Genomic DNA, 19,607 nt, shown 5'->3' with positions numbered 1-19,607 from the left:
TAAATATTAAAAAGGTACTGTATTTTAAAGCCTTCATCCGATTAAACCTCTTTATAAATATAGGAATAATAAACAGGAGCTTCAGTCAGTGAATTTAATTTGTGGTTCTTTATTATCAACACTCACACACTCTTATTCTAAAGTGATGTCAACCTAATTATTTATTTAAAATAAAAAGTGAGTACTCACTTATATATTATATATTTTTGTATTACCAATTTGTATGCCTTAATAATTTTGATAAGATATTATTGCATGGTAATTGACTTTTTTTCAATGATTCGCGATATTGAGTCTGTTCAATCTAGTGACTAAACTTTTGATTCGTGGAAAATAACTTAAGAAGTCCATCTAAGATACGTGCAAATTGTCAATTATGTACAAGTTCGTTTTCCCCGAAAAAATGGCAAAACGCTATTAGTTATCTTTGCAAAAAAAGTAAATAGAAATCCAAAGCCGCATTAACTGCGTCAAACGATGGGACCCAAAAGATTTTGCAGATCAAATGTGGCGCTGAAATATCTTCATCGATTGCCCGATTCCGTCACTAAACGGGCTGTGTCCTATCTCAAGTCTCAAATACAATTATTTACGAGATAATACCGGCAATAAGAACTGAAACGGATCGCTTAAATATGATTTGGCATGGGCAATTGTATCGCACTCGAAGCTGTCATACTTATAGCACCGGTGATAAGAGATCTCTGAAAGGTTATACAGAGTCGGTTATTCGCTTAATCCGCCAACCACAATCCCAATCGCAAGTCATGTGACCGCAGTTTCCCCGCTTTAGGCTGATGGCCCATTCATTGGCCGGGTCTATATATAGTAAATACCGGGCCCGACTACCGCTGGTCAAGATTGTGTTTTACAACTCTTTATTGACCCGAAATCAGTTGATATTGGCTACCTGAAGCACAGAGGCGAACTGGCCTCACTGTTATCGCTGGCCATCGCCGGTTTATGGACGATTGTCATAAAAATTAGTACAGTTATCCTGTTAAATGTGTTCTAAATTAAGCTGAGATACTTTTAACACTATATTGGCCGTCTAGCAGAAACAGCGTTTAAGTACGACCTTGTTAAGGTTGTCTACACGTAAGACGGGATTATGACTCTTGAGTCTCTAACCCCAACCTGACGTCAATTCTGGAACTTTAGTATCCCCCGTCGTATATCTCCTTATGGGGCTTGTCAATTTGTCAATATCGTAAAGTCTCTTTTCCAACCTGTCCCATCGCCATGTGTCTCTCATGCGGGCGAGAGATTAATTTACTAATTTGCCAAAAGTGCGAGTGTGCTCACGTGAGCGGCACACGATTTTCGGCGATTTGCGGGAGTACAGGTTCAGGTATACGAATACTCTCTATAAGGCGGAATGCCACTCTTTCCCTAACTCGAAACCGAATCGATTGTGCGAAGGAGGGAGTGAGATCCTCGTAGGGCAGCTTCAGTACAACATTATAACATGTGGTTTATGGCGCTGTTTTATTATCACAATGGGCCATTATCACCTGGCGCACAGGTATTTATCAGCCAAACGAAGCTGAAGCTCGGCCGGTGAATCAAATCGAGCGCTTCGTGTTTTCTAGCGTCGACGTCGCTGCCTCGTCGACTGCGCCGCACGGCGAGCAAAAACTGAAACCGAAACTGAAACTGAAACAGAAACAGAATTATAAAAACGCTCAATTAGCCGAGGTAGTAAGTCATTACAGTGCCAACGCTCGTGGCGAAAAGAGCGAGTGAAAAACTCCAAAGAAAAGCTTTCCCATCGGTTGCTTGTGCGTGGAAAATTGGAAAACTCCGACGGCCGTCCATCCATGTACTAGTATGTGAGTGGTAAATCTAGACTTTAAGTTGATAGAATTCCGCTGTGCAGCCAGTTCACGCATTTCCCCCCTTTGTTTTTGTCCGCAAAATCGCTGATCCGCAGTTAATTGGCTGCACTGAAAAAAAATAAAAGAGTGCCAATAGCCTTTCGAGAAGTGGGGAGAACTCAAAACAGCTGATTTGTATTTTTGAAAAGTTGTTTTCTCAGTTCTCAGTTCGGTTGCGCGTGTGTGTTTAGGTGAGGCGTGAGGTGAGTGAGTTTCTGATTAAAACCGCACTTCCAATTAAATCCACAAAAATAAAAAAATATGTTTTAAAACCCCTGAAAAACCTCTGAATAAGTGAACAAAGGCAAATGAATACGAGTTAAGTAAGCAAATGAAAAGACCAGCTCTTTTTATTGTCGAGGAACTCGATTTAACTGAATGATTTATGATCACGAATTAAGCATTACTTTGTGTGTAACCGTAACATTCACTCCATGCAGACAAGTGGCCAGGTGATTAATGAGATTACAACACCTATTTACTTTCATTTCGAAGCCCAATTCAATGGCCAACTCAAGTGCAAAAATGCGCCCCGATAAGCAGATAAGCCGCGCCAATAGACATAACCCTTGAGGCCCACAAGTCCACGGATCCAAACAGTTTCCCACCGCACGAGAATAGCGAAAACAATGTGAAGAATCTGATAATGGCCATTACACTCTTACAAAACTGCACTTCATCGTTAACGCACCTGCTAGTCAGCAGTTTTCAGAACTGCACTGAAAATGTATACAGCAAACCATCACTCCATTGATAACTTAAGTAATCATTTTGGCTTACATAGACAAGATTTACCCCAACATTTTTTGCACATCCTAAAGATTTTTGCCCAGTGCACAGCCACTCGGCCGCATCGAATGTGAGTTGTGAGTTGTGAGGCTGAGTCTCGGGCCTGAACTTGAACTTGAAAAGCTGAATGCAAACACTGGCTGCCAGTGGAAAATGAAAATTGATTTGGAACTGGAAATGGTGTGGAAATGTTGCCAACAATTGGCACAACTAGCGAATGACATTAACATAAATTAAGAGGAGCCCATTCCCATTAAAACGCCAATCTGCGATCGTAGAAATTGAAGCACGGGTGGAAAATTTGCCACTGCCTTGTCACGGATCCCTCGTATAAATGACGAAAGCTTTTTTATGGACCAGCGATACCGTCCAATTATGACATAATTAAGGCAATCTGATATCAGACGTCTTGGCCTCCTTTATGGCGGCATCTCCCAGTCAGCCGAAAAAAGGGTGAATGAAGTGTAATTAGCACGTGTTTTCCCGGCCGAGCGGAAGTATCTGGTTTCGAGTCCGGAGTTCGTATTGCCGTGCAATCTATGAGAGGTCCCCCACTCAACGGGGACTCTTAGATAACCGAATTTGATTTATGACGCCCGCCGCTACTCTTGGCAACGCATTTGGTGGATTCGGAGAAGAGATCGCAGGGATATGTGGCCATAAATCTATCAGGCTGGGAATTTACAATCATTGGGTTTTGCGCCAGAAGTATTTAAAAGTATTCTATTGGCCGAAAAGAACTTTGCCAGCTTCTTAGCCCACTTATCTTGCCGAAATTTCCGACACTCTGCGACAATTGGTAGTGCCTGTTCAATCCGATTAAGAGGCGTTAGCGATAGCGATTAGATTCATAAATTTTTGTTGGCCCCTCCAGTGCATTAAATATGGTTTTGTGGCCCTCCATAAATTTTGGGTTTTTACTATTATTTACTAATGCACTTTTAATGCCGAGCAAATGCAGTTATAAACTACAGACAACTGACAGTTGCGGCGCAATCAACAATTAGCCATTAAAACTTGCAATTTCCATTTATTACATTATTTATAGTGCTTTTGAGATCCCTAGACCCTTGGGGGATTTTTCTAATTATCATAAATTCAACTTAACTAGCATTTGTCGGATGGAATTTATTCAACTTACATGACATCGAGGAATACAAAATAGGTAGGAGTAGGACAACCATCGCACTCAACCGATTCCAGCAATCTGCGGTTGTTTAGCGGCCTGAAAATGCAAAATCACTCCGTCAAAGCCTGGTAGCCCAAATGTTTACCCAAATGTCGGATTGCTAATTGTTTAAATTGATCAATATTTGAGACAGAAATACGGCAAAGGAAACTCGAGATCTGCGCTACCATATTGGGTGATCTTATTGAGTAATCACAGCGATCACGTTTCTATTTCCGATCACAGGTTTATAAATATATTAAGTAAAGCAAAAGGGTCATTTGGTAAGCAATGAACTCAATAATATATTTATAAATCTGATAAAAAGTTCTAAGGCAATAATGCAAATAAGATGTGCATATCTAAGCCATTACATTTAAATAAACCGAGATTCGTGATAACATTTATATTATATTAATTTATTGAATTAAACGATCCCGAGGCTTATGTTTACTTAGGAATTAAGTCCAGCTTCTAAGAATTTCTATTGTAAGTTGTGGGGTGCCCACTTTATGTGGTTTATAGTCACTTTTTTGTTTGCCAGACTTTGACATTCAAAGCAGACCAATTAAGGCTTTGTGTGGGCTTAATTTCTAAGAAATCTGCGCAAACAAATCAACAGGTTGCTCAGACAGCTTATGAAACTTTCCAAAAGCATTTTTTTTATTTTCGGCTGCTCTGACGTGCAAACAATTCGAATAACAATTGAAATTCGGCTCACACCAAAGCATTCGAGTGCGCAACCGTGTTATTTGTTGTATGGACTTGGGCTTTTTAAATTTAACTACATGTAGAATCAAAGCCCTGTTATGTTCAAATTACCTGGAATTTTGCCTCGCGAAACACTGTAACCAGTTTCGTGAAAAGGGAAACATTGTCTTGATTTTCGGTAGTTTTGCTACCAAAAAACCAAAACAAGCGAAATATCAATAAACACATTACATCACCAGGGAGCCGAAATTGTCCATATGCGAGTGGATAGGCTTCGAACGAGATAAGTAGAGTCGTAAGGTTAATTAATTACACTGCGAGTGTGCGATATAAATGCAAATATTTAAAGCTAGCCTTGCACATGCGACACATGAAAAAAGCAGCCAAGGTCTCCACGCAGAACTGGCTAAGAAATCGGGTGGCAAACTGTACCCCACTTGTAGCTCGGATATGGATGTGGATATGGCTATGGATATACACTCGTATGATATTCGTCAAATCACGGTGTCAAATATTTGATCGCCGGTCGTTGTTAACTGGGAAAACGTGCGTAGGGAGACGGACTCGTGAGATCTCGAAATCAAATGCCGATCTCGGCGGGATGACAGTGGACTATTTCGCATTCGGCGACACTTAGCGTTTGCCTAACCAATTGAAGCTGATAGACTGCTAAATTTATCAAACTAATTTGTTTACCGCTCTCTGCTTTCAGATTAACAACTTGATCTGCCGATCAGCGATCTGTGATCTGTGATCTGCTATCTGGTATCTGGCATCCACTATCCGACCGAGGAGACCAGAAAAGAGGGGAAGCTGCTGGAGAAGTGGGAAGGGTCCGCCCCCATCCGTATCCCCGAATAGCCCCGAATAGCTCCGAATAGTGTCAACAAGCCCGGCAAAAACGGCGAATAAATCGTGCAAACAGCAGAACTCAGACAACAGACAACAGACGGTCCGAACCTGAATCGGGGCTTATTTAAAGGTCCGCTACCCGCTGTCTGTCAATCAGAACAATTCGAGCTGCCGGCGGCAGCAGATCGCGAGTGAAGAAACCCAAAGAAATCTAAAGAAAACCGAAGAAGCCAGCAGAAAGTCGCTGGAGATATAAGCATAAGATAAATATCATACCGGTGGGGAAAATTCCCCGACGCCTTGCACACAACAGTTGAACTGCAAACACTTGCATGCAATTGCACCCCTGACAAAGTTTGTTTTTCTGCATTGTACCGGCAGTATTGTGATATTTAAACGCGCCACATTCAGCGTCGTAATCAATTTGTTTTCACACTCTGTGTTTAACCGAAACAAAGGCCCTTAAAGCCACAAAGCCCGCCCCATAAAACAATTCTCAAGATGTCCGCGTCGAAGGAGGCCATTTGCGGCAGCACGGAGAAGGATCTGGAGAAGCCGGCATTGGGTGAGTTTTCCCATCATATATATAAAGCAGAGAAATTGTGTGGGAGTGCGCCAGATAGCTCAGTGAATAGGTGTCATATTTACTAATTATAGCCGTGATATATCACAATTGTCATTACACTTATGGCCGAGATAAATTGCATGTGTAACTGCGTTCTTTGCTCGCCAATTATTAGGGTTTTGATAGGCAAATGACAAAAACATCATAAGTATAAGGGCTAATAAATAAATACAAATAAATATATATTACAACTATTTATATAAAATTTTAAAAGGATCTTCTAATAAGCATTAGCAGCCCAAGCTTTTTGATATTTTTTTAAAAAATATATTGATTTGCTACATTTATTGCGTCTGTATTAGCAGTAGGAAGTAACTTGTCTTAGGAAATAATACGCCTCGTGCAACAACATAATTAATTCTGATCCCACAATAATGATCGGTGATCCCAGTAATATGCATATCCGCCTTACCTTTAATTTCTTCGAGTAATTGACTGGCTGAGTATGTAATCCATACGATGCATACACCCCGTCTATGATTTCAGTTGCGGGGTAATTGCCCCATTTATTGCAAATGACAATTCACTCAGCCGAGCGTTGAGCTATATAATTTATATTTATCAGTTGCTCGAAATACTAAGCAAATTAGCAGAACAGAACCTGAACAAAAAACGTGAATACACGTTCTCGCCCGCCCATTTTGCAATCGTTAAACTCACAAAGTACGCTTCAAGTCGATTGAATGGGCTTCGCATCGCTTTTCTGGGGATCCACTTGATTTAAATAAGCGAAATCCGCCCGAAAATGGATGAGAAGGTTGCCGCTAAACGGAAGTTATTTGTTATGCAACGAAACTGAGGAGAAAAATAAAATCCATTAATGACAAGAGTCGCCAATGCGTGAGCCTAATTCACAATTAATGTGTGACACTCACTGCGAATCTAGCAAGGGAAAATGTATTATGACAAGCAATCAAATTTTGAATTAAATGTGAATTAACAGAGTAATGTTACTATATATCCATTCAGCAATTGTAGGTCATGTTGGTTTATTACCTGTCTTTCTATTTGCCAAATCTAGGTTTCCACGATTAGACTTCTTTTTTATTTATTATAGTTAAGCTTAAAGCTAGTGTTAATTTCCAAGAACTAGCATAATTTGCATATTTTTCCTCATTTTCGAATAGATCAAATGCTTTGTTTACATTTTTAAAGCTTCCTCATTATGTCTTGCACAGAAGTCATCTGCTTGACACTTGACACAATTTGTTTGAGTTCCCGCTTTACCATTTTCGCGGCCAAGTATGGCCGTTTCAACCAACCCAAACTGGTTACCGGCAAAAACAAACTGGCCAAAACAACAAAGCCATAAATGGCAACAAATGCCAAACCCAAATACAGTACGTGTTCATAACTGTGCAAATGAACTCTGCAAGGCAAGATGTCAAAACTCGAACTCTAGCCCAAAATTCCCGACTAAGGTTAGTTGGGAAAAAGCATTCGCCTTGGGATTCCGACGAGATCTTTTCACTTTTTACTTTCATTAGCGATTACAGTGCAATGTTAGCTTGTCGTGTCGAGAATTGCGAAAATGGGGGCGATTTTCGCGTTGGCAGATTGCCGAGTTTTCAACGAGTCACTGGCTTTTGGCCCTGATATTGACACTTGAATTGGTGGCCCTCCGGTTTTGTCATCTTGCTACATGCCATCGGTTAATTGGATGGAACAGTGAATACATTATCTATTTAATTTCCCAGGAAACGCCCCCGCAGTTTGGAATCGTATGTGACGATAGGTGGAGGTGGGTGGCTCAAAAAACCCCAGTAATTTAACAATAGGGAGGCTGAGTACGAAATAAGCGATGCGCTCGACTGGAGCTCCATATCCGTTCTATATTTCCATGGGATGTGTCTACTATATAGAACATATAGTATGTACATATGTAGTACTGTTGGCGTTGACGTCTCGGGGCACTGGCGTAATCCGATTTGCAACCCATCTCAGTGCGACTTGCTAAATTGAAAAATTGCTTTACAAAGTAGCTTTCAATTTTAGTGCGAGCAAGGGAGATGGCAAACACTATAAACTTTTCAATTTGGACAGTTGAAATTCCTTACATTTGTAAGATCGTGACTTTAGCGACTTTTCGCGGAATAGCAGTTTAGTTTTTATTTTTTCGCTCGCGACAGTGAGTGACATGCAAATTACTCATCTCATCTCTTAGAGTGCATGTTACTATTTATATAGATTACAATTACCACGAAAATAGACGAGGCATTCATTCAGAGAGTGCTATCTACTGACCTACCTGCAAATCGGGGAAACCGAAATAGAAATTACAGAGCAATTAACCCATTGCCACAGTTGTGGCCAAATGAATCCGAACTATCTGATAAAGTTGGGCAAATAATCTGCGGCTGACTCTGACCTTCTGGAAAACAAAGCTGCCGCCTTTATAGCCACCAATATTTGCGCTACTCTTTTGCACCTTGCAAGATAGCCGATACCAGGAATGAACTCTCAGACGACAAGTACTCGTTGTTTATGTCTAATTTGAGTTGAAAGCCAAGCCAATGCCAATTGTGTTTTATTATTTTGACTCGCAATGGCGATTCGTTGGCTTAAGTACATCTAGAATTCCCCAGAATGTTCTCATACAATTATTTATTTACGACTCAATGGGAGAAGAAAGCCGTACTTCCACTGAAACCGCATTATGTTTTTACTGCTCCTACGTACGTCACTGCGTAACTGCGTGACGTTACGCAGCAAAGCTCACCCCAAAAGCATGCAATATAAACGTAACGACAGCTTGTAGAGTCCATGTAGAGAGTATGTAAAATCGTTAACTCTTTCAGAGACATGAATAATTAGTATATAGAGCTATAAATTGGATTTATTCCGTTCGGAAGACGGAAGCACAAGAATATGGGAATAGTTGGCAGACAAAATGAAAAATCACTTAATTGCTTTGGCCGCGCACAACTGTACCGCAGCCTAGCCATAAAGTATTCCATTAGGGGATTTGCCAAAAATACACCCTACATACACTTAAATAATTAGAATATGCTACCCATCAAAGCAGACAGTGTGAATGGTTTCTCTTCTTTGTCACGAGAGCTCGACAGACACGCTCAATGGCGGCAAAGCACAATTAACACAAAAGATCTTATTATAGGGGTTTGCGAAAATCTGGACAAGGACAAACTGACATGAAAGTTTAAAAATAGCCAAGCTAAATAGGGGAAATATTTTTTTAAGTTGCACATATACATGTAAAAAATCGAATGAGCATGACTTAATAATTTTTCCATTTAAAAATCCAAAGCGATATCAATTTTTCATGTGTAGATCATTCAGAAGTCGTTGCGATCGTATCGAATTGGCATTTGAAACTTGCGAGCGGAGACAGGCGACAAACACGTGTTTTTCTCAGCCGTCGGCAATTTTCAGAGCGAGCTCCAACACCAATATACATATATGTATAAACAATCACTTGTGCGATTCAAGCGTGACTGTAGCTATTTGTACAGTTTCAACTTTGCGATTACTGGTCATTAAAAATCCAAAACAATGGACAGTATTCCAAAGAGTTTTGTTCACATTTTAGGATTATGTCAAAACTAGCAACGACTTGTCAAAGCGATTAAAATAGAGTATATATTTTGGCGTGACCAGTAATTACACAGAATATATATGCAGCTAGTGGGGGCGCCTCCATTTAGGGTCGTCGCATTTCTATGACTTCATCCTGAGTCTAGCTACAGACATGTGTCTGTCCGATTTTCGTTTGTTGGGGACGGTTAGGGTAGAACAAAAAAAGTTAGAGATAGTATAAAAGACCAGTAGCACCCCTTAAATATTAAGTTCTCAATAAGATCCAAAATTATTGGGCAGTTTTTCAAAGTCCGCAACGAGTGGGCACTGATGTTACCATAATCACTTAGCTGTGCATATTTTAGACAGCGCGTGTATTTCGCCTTCCATGTGCCGACAGTCACGAGATGTGAATGTGTACCATGCTTACGTCCATCCGATATAATTAGACATATATACTATATTGAGAGGTAGTGGTTCGACCAATTTCTTTGACTTTGCTGCGACTGAAAAGTTCACTCTATCAATTGACATCAATCGCCGGGTCCGAGTCCGAGTCCGAAATGATGCATAATGCAGGGGAGAACTTTCCATCGTCTCACTTAATTAGTCGAAATCTGAACACTAAAACTGATGTAATCATCTATTGGCGGCGGCGAGAGCGACGCCGGCGCAGATTCGTACCGCTCCGCACCTCAGTCGTTCTATATATTCGAAACCGAACCCAATAGCCGCAGATACGCTCATATGCGATATACCCACAGCCGTGGCAGCAGTTTATAAATGAAGGCGGCGCAACAGTTGGCGCTCAGTAGAAAAAGCTGAAAGCAGCAGGCGGCAGACGGCAGCAAAAAGTACCCACTCAGTTGACCGTTCAACGTCGGTGGCAGAACACACACATTACAGCCCAGCGGCAAATAGTCGCTAGTTTTTCCCCCAAGCGAACCCTTTGTGTTTTCCCAGCGCGCGATATGTTACGGTCTTCAGCCGGCCAAGTCGACAGATAGACAATGAAATGGTTTAAGCGTGTGCGCAAAAAGTCTTCAACTCGAGTGTGAAAACCGTGCTAGATAACATTTAGATCATTTATTCATATTTAAGTTAAGTCGACAATCGAACACTATGCCCTTCCGACGCAGCAGTCTGAATCATCGGCATCGCGATGGCCATGTTTTGGTGTGGAACCAGAGGAATCTCCACGAGTCTCTGGAGCAACAACCGCAGAGTAAGACTGAAGTCCACAGGATACGCTAACACAAGTTTCCAAACTAGTTTTATGTAATGGCTTCCCATGCCATTTCCTTGCTTTCCTTCCTTTCCTTTGTGACCACGCTGCGTATGCGTTATGTTAGGGGAGGCACTTTGCCAGTTAGACCGGTTTTCCTCCCCTTGGACTCATTTCGCGCGATATACACGTGCTTCTCCTCATCGCCAGATAGCTGCCAACGAAAGCAAACGCGGCAATTGTGCAACACGAGACGTTGGTGGAAAAACTGGGGGGAATACAAGGGGAAAAAACGAGCAGATTGCGCGATTTAATGCTGCGTGAGCAAAAGGCGACGGCGAGCGAGTAACAATATTTTTCAATTTCAATTTGAATCAGCATATTTGCGGCTTTGAGCAATGTTTATGTTTAAATTTATTTTTGCTAATTATGGGCAACTAAATTCCAATGAATCCGTCGGGTTATTGAACACAAATTGCTTATCGTTCACTTTTCGATTGGCCACAGGTGGCCAAAGTTCATAGGTTTTGAAAGTAAATTGTCTCAATTATTTCTGCTCGCCTACAGCCTTGAGCTCTCTATGCGTCACCCTTTAATTAAACCATAAATACCCAACCCCACAACCCGAAACGCAGAAAGTAAGCACAACTGTACTGAAATTAGGGTTTCTAGGTAAGCTCACGTGTCGCACGGCCGTGAAAATTGCTGGAATTGCGGCGATTCACATTGGACAAATGACACAAACGGCACTAAAAACTACGAACACTCACCCAGCCAAATGTAAACAATTGCTTTCGGCGTAGTTACAAAACGCGAACACGAAATGTGAGTCTGGTGCAATAAAATCAAATAAGGAGAGTAGTACTCTCAGTTGCCAAAGTCGATTGTGAAATTTAAGGAGAAATCATTTAATTCTTAGTTATTGTAATACAAGCCATAAGGCATAGCAGAAACATTTGTAGGGCCCGATATCATTCAGTGATTCATTTAGCAAACCTAGAATCCGAGAATCTTATCTCCGAGCAACGAACCTTGGAGCTGAGCAAACCGCAGACGAGATTATATCTTCATATCTCGCTTTTAGCCCCGATATATTTGGGTTATTTCTGCATTTCCGAAACATATAATTGGTTGGCTGGCATTAATAGTTGTCGACAAGACTTCCGTTTGCCGCAGATAAATGATTTTTCTTGGCTATTTCTGACGCATTCGCAGATCAAGCGATTTATTTCAGTTGCCCATTCTCTGAGAGGAATGTTTTGGTAGTCCCATTGCTAATTCTCTTGAATTTCTTGGCTCTTTCTAGGATGCTTCGCCACCCGGTACTTTGTGACCTTTATGCTCTTCCTGGGCATGGCCAATGCCTATGTGATGCGCACCAACATGTCGGTGGCCATTGTGGCCATGGTAAACCACACGGCCATCAAGTCTGGCGAGGCTGAGGAGTACGACGATGAGTGCGGAGATCGGGATATTCCCATTGTAAGTTGGCCGAAATCTAGATAACTCTACCTATGCTGATGAACTCTCCTCAATTCGCATTTTTAGGATGACTCCCAGGATGGCGAGTTCGTCTGGAGTTCAGCTCTGCAGGGCTACATCCTGTCGTCCTTCTTCTACGGCTACGTGATCACCCAGATCCCCTTCGGCATCTTGGCCAAGAAGTACGGTTCCATGCGCTTCCTCGGCTACGGCATGCTGATCAACTCGGTGTTCGCCTTCCTGGTTCCGGTGGCTGCCCGCGGAGGAGGTGTGTGGGGTCTGTGCGCCGTGCGTTTCATCCAAGGTCTGGGTGAGGGTCCCATCGTGCCCTGCACCCACGCCATGTTGGCCAAATGGATCCCGCCCAACGAGAGATCTCGAATGGGTGCCGCCGTGTATGCGGGCGCTCAGTTTGGAACCATCATCTCGATGCCACTTTCCGGCTTGCTGGCTGAATACGGATTCGATGGCGGCTGGCCGTCGATCTTCTACGTGTTTGGAGTTGTGGGCACCGTCTGGTCCATCGCCTTCCTGATCTTCGTGCACGAGGATCCCTCGGCGCATCCCACTATTGATGAGCGCGAGAAGAAGTACATCAACGATTCGCTCTGGGGATCTGATGTGGTCAAGGTGGGTTACGCGAATAATGAACAATTTTAGAAGATGTGTTTTTAATCCGTGTATCCCTCCTTTCGTAGAGCCCTTCCATTCCGTTCAAGGCCATCATCAAGTCGCTGCCCTTCTACGCCATTCTGTTCGCCCACATGGGTCACAACTACGGCTACGAGACTCTGATGACCGAACTGCCCACCTACATGAAGCAGGTGCTCCGCTTCTCCCTGAAGTCGAACGGCCTGCTCAGCTCGCTGCCCTACTTGGCCATGTGGCTCTTCTCCATGTTCATCTCGGTGGTCGCCGATTGGATGATCAGCTCGAAGAGATTCTCGCACACGGCCACCAGGAAGCTGATCAACAGTATTGGCCAGTATGGACCGGGTATCGCCCTGATTACCGCCTCCTACACGGGCTGCGATAGGGCACTGACCCTGGCCATCCTAACCATCGGAGTGGGCCTCAACGGAGGTATCTACTCCGGCTTCAAGATCAACCACTTGGACCTCACACCGCGTTTCGCCGGCTTCCTAATGTCGATCACGAACTGCTCAGCCAACTTGGCCGGTCTCCTGGCGCCCATTGCTGCGGGCCACCTCATCTCTGATCCCAGCAAGGTGAGTTCGGCACTCCATTTCAGTTGGAAACCAGTTGCTATAGCATCTTATTTCCATTTCAGCCCATGATGGGTCAGTGGCAGATCGTGTTCTTCATCGCCGCCTTTGTGTACATCATCTGCGGCACCTTCTACAACATCTTCGGATCCGGTGAGCGCCAGTTCTGGGACAATCCGGAGGACGATGAGCAGAAGCCGGCCCTCCAGACGACCAGCACCACCTCCCCGCCAAGGCTGAGTAACGGCAGCACGGCACCAGCGGCCATCTCGAGTTCCTAGGACTCCAAGTGGAAGTAGTATTAGCCGTAGTCGTGCGTCATTAACCATTAATCCGTATACTATACGAAACGCGTAGCTTAGTCCTTGTTTTAGTTTAATTATTTGATAAGCCAAAAGTTGTTAATATTGATAGTTAGCCTTTGATTTATTCCTACATCTGCATGAACACCGCTAAAAAGACACTTATCTTCCAATTGTAAATAAATTGGGAACTGAAACCGAAACCACACCAAGTCGAGCACAAAACGTCAACTTTAGTTAGGGCAATCGAGGTCTACCATTGCAAATGCGTAGTTTTCGTATCTTATTGTGATAGCGAAGGAGTTTAGTTCTCTAACTGATTTGTTTTGAAATTAAATGATCCGCTCAAGCGAACATTGTTAAGCAAGCAACCAAATGTATGAAAACCATTAAAAACTACTAGTTTAAGAAGCAACAAGCATATACTTATTTATGGGAAAAAACAGAAAAGGAAGCACATAATTGGGAATATATTACCCTTGAAATACTATCTTCTGCTGCTTAAAGCTAGTTAAAGAATAGTAGCCTTGCTGTGTTCGCTTAAAGCTAAAAATAAGCATTCTAATCAGCTTTGGTTACTCTTTCACCCCTGATGGCTAATTCGTAAATAATAAGCAGTTGTCAGGATATCAAGTGCAGCCATCTCCTCTATCTGGTATTTAAATGCCCCCAACGAGGCAGAAGGATTCAGTTGGCGGTTGAAATGGGTCACCATGAGGAGCTGAAACCGGAGCAAGTGGATCTGAAAGTGACTCCCTTTGTGGGGTCACTGCGACGCACTTGGAGTGACTTCTGTGCCACCAGCAGTATCCATGGATTGAAGTACACCCGCGATGAGGATACGAATAGCATTGTGCACCTGGTGTGGCTCTTGATTTCGGTGGTGATGTTCATTTGTGCTGTTGTTATGGCGCACACCTTCTACATCGACTATCGCAGCAGTCCCACGCGTATGAATGTGGAAAGTGATAACACGCCGGTGAATAGACTCTACTTCCCACCTGTCACAATTTGTCCAGATGTACTCTTCAACATGCAAAAGTCCGAGGCTTTTCTAAACACTCTGTAAGTGGATTTTATTCAAAGGAATTTTTACGAATGTTTTTACTTCGTCAGGCGACTTCCACAAGGAGCCGAGTTAAGGGGCATTCTTCGCAAGCTTCACATTTTCTACGGTTTTATGCTGGATGATGAACGATATTCTGCGGAGGACATCGAGCAAATGGAAGATCTACTGTCCCTAAATAATCTCACAATTCCAGAATTTGTGGAGCACTTGCGCTGGGATTGTGATCAAATTCTGTATCGCTGTAGTTTCAATGGTGAAATAATAGATTGTTCGCAGATCTTTCAGCTGTCCAAGACTTTCTTCGGCCATTGTTGTTCATTCAATTTGCGCCAAAAGAGGTAAGTAAAATCCAAATCTAAGTTTCTAAGTTCTTAGTTTTCTTTCAAACAGTTTGAACTTCACTGCCCAACGAGCAATAGGTGGCCTTAGATATGGCCTGTCAGTGATTGTGCGCTACAAGGACGACAGCTACGATCCATTGCAGTCGTATTCATATGGAGTGAAGCTACTAATCCAGGAGGCAGATGCCTTTCCCAGTGCCCATTCTGCAGCTAAGTTTATAGCCTTCAACTCGGAGACATTCGCTGCCGTCAGACCGCAGGAAACCTTTTGCTCGGCTGCTGTGAGGGCTTTGACCATTGAGGAGAGAAATTGCGTTTTCCAAAAGGAGTTTCCACTGCGTTACTTCTCGGACTACGTATACCCCAACTGCGAGCTGAACTGCCGGGTCACGAATATGGTCAAGTTCTGCGATTGTCACACTTACTTCTTTGCCTTCAATCGCACTAGCGATCGGATTTGTACATTCAGAGATATTCCGTGTCTAGTGGATAATTTTGGTACGTCGTAGTTTTGCTCAAAATGCTGCGATTTTAACCCTCTGCTTTTAGCCAATATAATTACAAGGAAGAAAAGTACCCAGTGCTATTGCCCGCTTACCTGTGAGCACACTGATTACGATGTCCAGATATCCAATTTTCCCCTGGAACTAAATATGCCGGTGACGGATAAGTTTTAGTAAATATTGTAAATGAAATGCTGGTGCCGCTTTAAAAATTTTATTTCAGTTCAGGCTTAGCCAAAAACGATGGTGTGTTGCATGTGTTTATCAACTCGTTTGGCTATCGACGACTGCGACGTGACTTGCTTTCCAATATGGTCACTTTGGTGTGTAAGTTGATTGAAATACTCCTTTATCAACTTGAATTTAAAAATGTGAGTTTCCAGCTAATCTAGGCAGCGCATTCAGTCTTTTTGTGGGCATGAGCATGCTCTCGGTGGTGGAAATTATCTACTACTTTTCAGTAATTCTACGCAAGAACTACAAAATGGAATGCGAAGCTCGCAGTCAGATGCTTCAAAAGAAAACAAAGTTCGCCTGGCCCCACGCTAATGACACTCAGAGTAAACACCAGAAATCAGTTTTCATAATTCACAAATCGTAATCAGCACGAATGCAAAAAATATTGCCATAAATTAGAGCAATAAAATCGATTTCAAGCTGAATATGGTCTTCAAATGAACTTTCTTATACTCTTTTGGCACTTTAATAGGAAATGCGTTTATAACATTACTAAAATGCTTATACTATTGTTTTATTGCCTTGAAGAACTCTCATTTGAAGGTTCACATAGAATAGTTATATAAAGTTATTGAGCTTAACCGGTGATCTTTTATGGTACTAATTTATCTGATTAAGCCAAGCAGCAGCCTGGTAGTGTATCCTAACTATCAACGTATTCAGTCATGATCTTCTGGAAAAGCCAAGATACCCGCGGCTTGCAAATATCTATCCTACTATCGCATATTGCCATAGGTCAGCCGATGGCCATTGTAAATCTGAACCCCAATCTGGGGCTGACCATGTGGTAGTCGTAAATTGGACCCAAGCGAAGCAAATCCGCGATAAGATTGTCCGTGGGGTATAAAAGGGGAAATTGCCGGGAAGATTACCCACAGTATACGGACATGTTCAAGTTGGCTTTGACCCTGACGCTCTGCTTGGCGGGCAGCCTTTCGCTGGCCCAGCACAATCCCCATTGGTGGGGCAATCGCAACACCATCGTCCACTTGTTCGAGTGGAAGTGGTCGGACATCGCCCAGGAGTGTGAGAGTTTTCTGGGCCCACGAGGATTCGCCGGCGTTCAAGTGAGCCCCGTGAATGAGAACATCATAGCGGCGGGTCGTCCTTGGTGGGAGCGATACCAACCCATCTCGTACAAGCTGACCACTCGGTCTGGTAATGAGGAGGAGTTCGGTGACATGGTGCGTCGTTGCAACGACGTGGGTGTTCGTATCTATGTGGATGTGCTGTTGAACCACATGTCCGGAGACATTGACGGTGTCGTTGTGGGCACTGGCGGAACAGAGGCGGAACCCAGAGAGAAATCCTTCCCAGGAGTTCCGTACACCGCCCACGACTTCCATCCCACGTGCGAGATTACCGACTGGAACGATCGCTTCCAAGTGCAACAGTGCGAGCTGGTTGGCCTCAAGGATCTCGACCAGAGCAGCGACTGGGTGAGGAGCAAGCTTATTGAATTCCTGGATCACCTCATCGAACTGGGAGTGGCCGGTTTCCGCGTGGACGCCGCCAAGCACATGGCATCGGAGGATCTCGAGGTGAGTGGTTGCCTTCTCCAGTAAGGAACGATTGGCTAATGGTCCTCTACTCCGCAGTACATCTACAGCAGCCTGAGCAACCTGAACATCGACCACGGATTTCCGCACAACTCCCGCCCATTCATCTTCCAGGAGGTAATTGACCACGGTCACGAAACCGTGTCCCGTGATGAGTACAAGGACCTGGGTGCCGTCACCGAGTTCCGATTCTCCGAGGAGATTGGCAACGCCTTCCGCGGCAACAACGCACTCAAGTGGCTGCAGAGCTGGGGCACCGGCTGGGGATTCCTGCCCTCGGGTCAGGCCTTGACCTTTGTGGACAACCACGACAACCAGAGAGATGCGGGTGCCGTGCTGAACTACAAGTCGCCCAAGCAGTACAAGATGGCCACCGCCTTCCATTTGGCCTATCCCTACGGCATCAGTCGGGTGATGAGCTCGCCTTCGATGATCACGACACTCCGCCGCCGCAGGATGCGCAGGAGAGGATTGTTTCGCCCGAGTTCGATGAGGATGGAGCCTGTGTGAATGGCTGGATCTGCGAGCACCGTTGGCGTCAGATCTACGCGATGGTGGGCTTCAAGAACGCCGTGCGGGATACGGAGGTCACCGGCTGGTGGGACAATGGAGACAACCAGATCTCGTTCTGTCGCGGCAACAAGGGCTTCCTGGCGATCAACAACAACCTGTACGATCTGTCGCAGGACCTGAACACCTGCCTGCCCGAAGGAACCTACTGCGATGTGATTTCCGGCAGCCTGATCGACGGATCCTGCACCGGCAAGTCGGTCACTGTGAACGAGCATGGCTATGGCTATATCCACATTGGATCCGATGACTTTGATGGTGTCCTGGCCCTGCATGTGGATGCGAGAGTTTAATGGTAAAGGTAACACAGAAATCTGGGCTTTATTTTTGTCTCAAAGTACAATAAAAACGAACGCACATAATGTTTGGAGGTTTTAGCTCTAACTATTCGAGTATGTTTGTGAGCGGTAACAATAGCAATAGCAATAAAAATGCAAAGTAAGATATTTAACGCGATTCGATTCAATTCGATTCGAACTGGACTTAGTCTAACAAATGCCACGACAGCGACATCCTCTGAATGTGATACCCGCAAAAAGGGAATACTAAGCATTATATTGTAGTATTCAGTATATAAGCTGGGCAAACTGGGCCAACTGGGCCTACATCCACATCCGATCCAGCTGGCACTCTGTAAACGTAAACCCGCTCTGCAAATAGAAGAAGTTGGCATTGTGAAATTGTAGTTGGGTGCTCTGGCCGGAATCGAATCCGAATTTGAATCCGAATCCGAATCTGAATCGCTACATTTGGCTCCATTGGCGATCACCTCTCACAAGCATTCAGAGGCGCAATGGAAAATCGATCGAAAATAACTGGTAACTGGTAAGCGATTTGGTCAGCGACTGTTTGGTTGGTTAGTTTCAAAACAAGCAACTACAAATCAAAATAGCAACGTTTCTACTGGCATTCCGATTACGAGTGTTACGAGTGTAGTTCTGGACCGATCGATGGATCTCCCAGGTCCGAGATGTCAGCTGGTGGCAATTGATGTGTGGTTATCGGTACGATTAGTTACCATTTGATTGGAATTAAATGCTTATGAAGCGTAATTACCTGTAAAATGCTGATATCTTGCTTCTTAGGAGTAACACGCTAAAAACGGTCCTTACTCCACTTACAATTTAACATACATGTGTATACTTTGTAAACTATGATTCTTTAGATACTCTGCTTAAATTTAAATTTAGGATTTACTCGGGATTATTCTATTTGACTAACAAACACAGAGTCCAAAAATGTTGCTCAAAGTTTAACAATAAATATTAATTTAGTAATACAATGTTTTCCACTCTTTGCGCGGCACAAAGCAAATGCTTTTCCTAAACTTTAAGATTTAAGATAAGTACGGCCCCAAGTCCAGCTTTAATATACAAACATACGCACACCCAGATGCGTATAATTTTGCTTTGATCTTAGTCTTAGGAGCTAACTAGAACATTTTGTCCCATCCTTTTTTGCAATAGCAGCGCAGTTCGGTTACATTTAGATTTGAATCATCTTAGGTTATTTAGAATCATACAATGTATATTGA

General features: G+C 43.5%; 3 protein-coding genes and 1 long non-coding RNA gene across 6 annotated transcripts; 3 read left to right on the top strand and 1 right to left on the bottom strand.

The window, feature by feature from the left end:
- Nucleotides 1-1,471: 1,471 nt before the first annotated feature.
- Nucleotides 1,472-4,900, bottom strand: LOC122613398. Its single transcript, XR_006325687.1, has 4 exons — nt 4,657-4,900; nt 3,808-3,891; nt 1,714-1,946; nt 1,472-1,656 (listed from the first exon to the last, which is right to left on the bottom strand). It is a non-coding gene; the product is annotated as an uncharacterized LOC122613398 (long non-coding RNA).
- On the top strand, nt 1,700-14,209 carry LOC122613396 (putative inorganic phosphate cotransporter). 3 transcript variants are annotated; one of them, XM_043787551.1, is made up of 6 exons: nt 1,700-1,832; nt 5,258-5,962; nt 12,091-12,266; nt 12,333-12,896; nt 12,965-13,495; nt 13,558-14,209. In XM_043787551.1, exons 2-6 carry the CDS (start codon nt 5,899-5,901, stop codon nt 13,771-13,773), a joined length of 1,551 nt encoding a protein of 516 aa, XP_043643486.1. In that variant the 5' UTR covers nt 1,700-1,832; nt 5,258-5,898; the 3' UTR covers nt 13,774-14,209. The 3 variants fall into 3 exon arrangements, with proteins under 3 accessions (XP_043643486.1, XP_043643487.1, XP_043643485.1); XM_043787552.1 differs by having other exon boundaries at nt 1,811-1,828; XM_043787550.1 differs by lacking the exons at nt 1,700-1,832; nt 5,258-5,962 and adding an exon at nt 10,385-10,784.
- Nucleotides 14,210-14,497: 288 nt separating this feature from the next.
- Nucleotides 14,498-16,308, top strand: LOC122614382 (sodium channel protein Nach). Its single transcript, XM_043788952.1, has 6 exons — nt 14,498-14,859; nt 14,911-15,201; nt 15,254-15,702; nt 15,754-15,880; nt 15,931-16,034; nt 16,091-16,308. Exons 1-6 carry the CDS (start codon nt 14,498-14,500, stop codon nt 16,306-16,308), a joined length of 1,551 nt encoding a protein of 516 aa, XP_043644887.1.
- Nucleotides 16,309-16,776: 468 nt separating this feature from the next.
- Nucleotides 16,777-19,484, top strand: LOC122612790 (alpha-amylase-related protein). The gene is given in 3 exon segments (XM_043786618.1): nt 16,777-17,485; nt 17,543-17,921; nt 17,924-19,484. Coding segments are annotated over 3 exon segments (1,476 nt in total). The 5' UTR covers nt 16,777-16,831; the 3' UTR covers nt 18,367-19,484.
- Nucleotides 19,485-19,607: the final 123 nt, after the last annotated feature.

Source organism: Drosophila teissieri, chromosome 2R (genome assembly GCF_016746235.2).
Source record: "Drosophila teissieri strain GT53w chromosome 2R, Prin_Dtei_1.1, whole genome shotgun sequence".
NCBI classification, from domain to species: domain Eukaryota; kingdom Metazoa; phylum Arthropoda; class Insecta; order Diptera; family Drosophilidae; genus Drosophila; species Drosophila teissieri.
The sequence above is the reverse complement of the archived record's forward strand: the minus strand, read 5'-3'. Positions and strand labels throughout refer to the sequence as shown.